The 714-nt window shown below is 45.4% G+C and overlaps 1 protein-coding gene across 1 annotated transcript in view; it reads left to right on the plus strand.

Moving 5' to 3' along the window:
- Window positions 1-714, plus strand: part of LOC119585532 — a 24,411-nt gene that overhangs the window by 22,596 nt on the left and 1,101 nt on the right. The window contains exon 13 of the mRNA XM_037934157.1: window positions 20-228. Coding sequence (XP_037790085.1) covers window positions 20-228 — 209 coding nt within the window. The remainder of the gene's footprint in view (window positions 1-19; window positions 229-714) is intronic.

Here is a 714-nt window from a genome sequence, read left to right on the forward strand (position 1 = left end):
TCCCCTTGTTTCCTCTCAGAAATGTCCTGGGCGAGCGACGCGACGGCGAGCGAGACGAGCCTGGTGCTGGCGAGCGACGGCAGCGGAGGGTCGGGGCGCCTCAAGTACCAGCGGCGCGAGAAAGGGCGACCGAAGTCCGAGATCGAATACCTGCTTAAGGGCAACTACCGCCGCTTCGACACGGAACTCACCTTCTCGGGCACGCTCGACCAGACGACCATTGGCAGGGTAGGCGTTGTGAATGGCAGGACCACCAGCGCACTCGGAAGCACTGCTCAATTTTTTTGTTGTTTTTTCGATCTTAGAGTATTTTTGATTAATCAGATCTAATAGGTACATCATCTTATCATACGTTTTGACAGTCTCCAATAAAAACAGTGATAGAAAGTTAAAACAAATCTAAATTGCATGCCAAAACAAAAATGATGAAATGGAACAATTGCTGAATCAATGCAGTTTTGGTTCACGGTCAGCTCGATGCCTCGATCACGTCTTGAAGCGAGTAGATTTTAAAAGTAAGGAGAAGATGATTAAGGGTAGATTTTTGGTGTAAACGTTCTGAGTAGTTTCAGTGTTGATGAAGATGCTTAAGGAAAATTCTAGAAGCAGAATAAATAGATTCCAGAGAGAGATATATGTGAACAGAGTAAAACTAACGGCCCTCCTTTTGTGATTAGTTAGCATTAGCATCATCATCACGTTTATCGTCTAAGA

The sequence above is a fragment of the Penaeus monodon genome, chromosome 20, assembly GCF_015228065.2.
Source record: "Penaeus monodon isolate SGIC_2016 chromosome 20, NSTDA_Pmon_1, whole genome shotgun sequence".
Taxonomy (NCBI): domain Eukaryota; kingdom Metazoa; phylum Arthropoda; class Malacostraca; order Decapoda; family Penaeidae; genus Penaeus; species Penaeus monodon.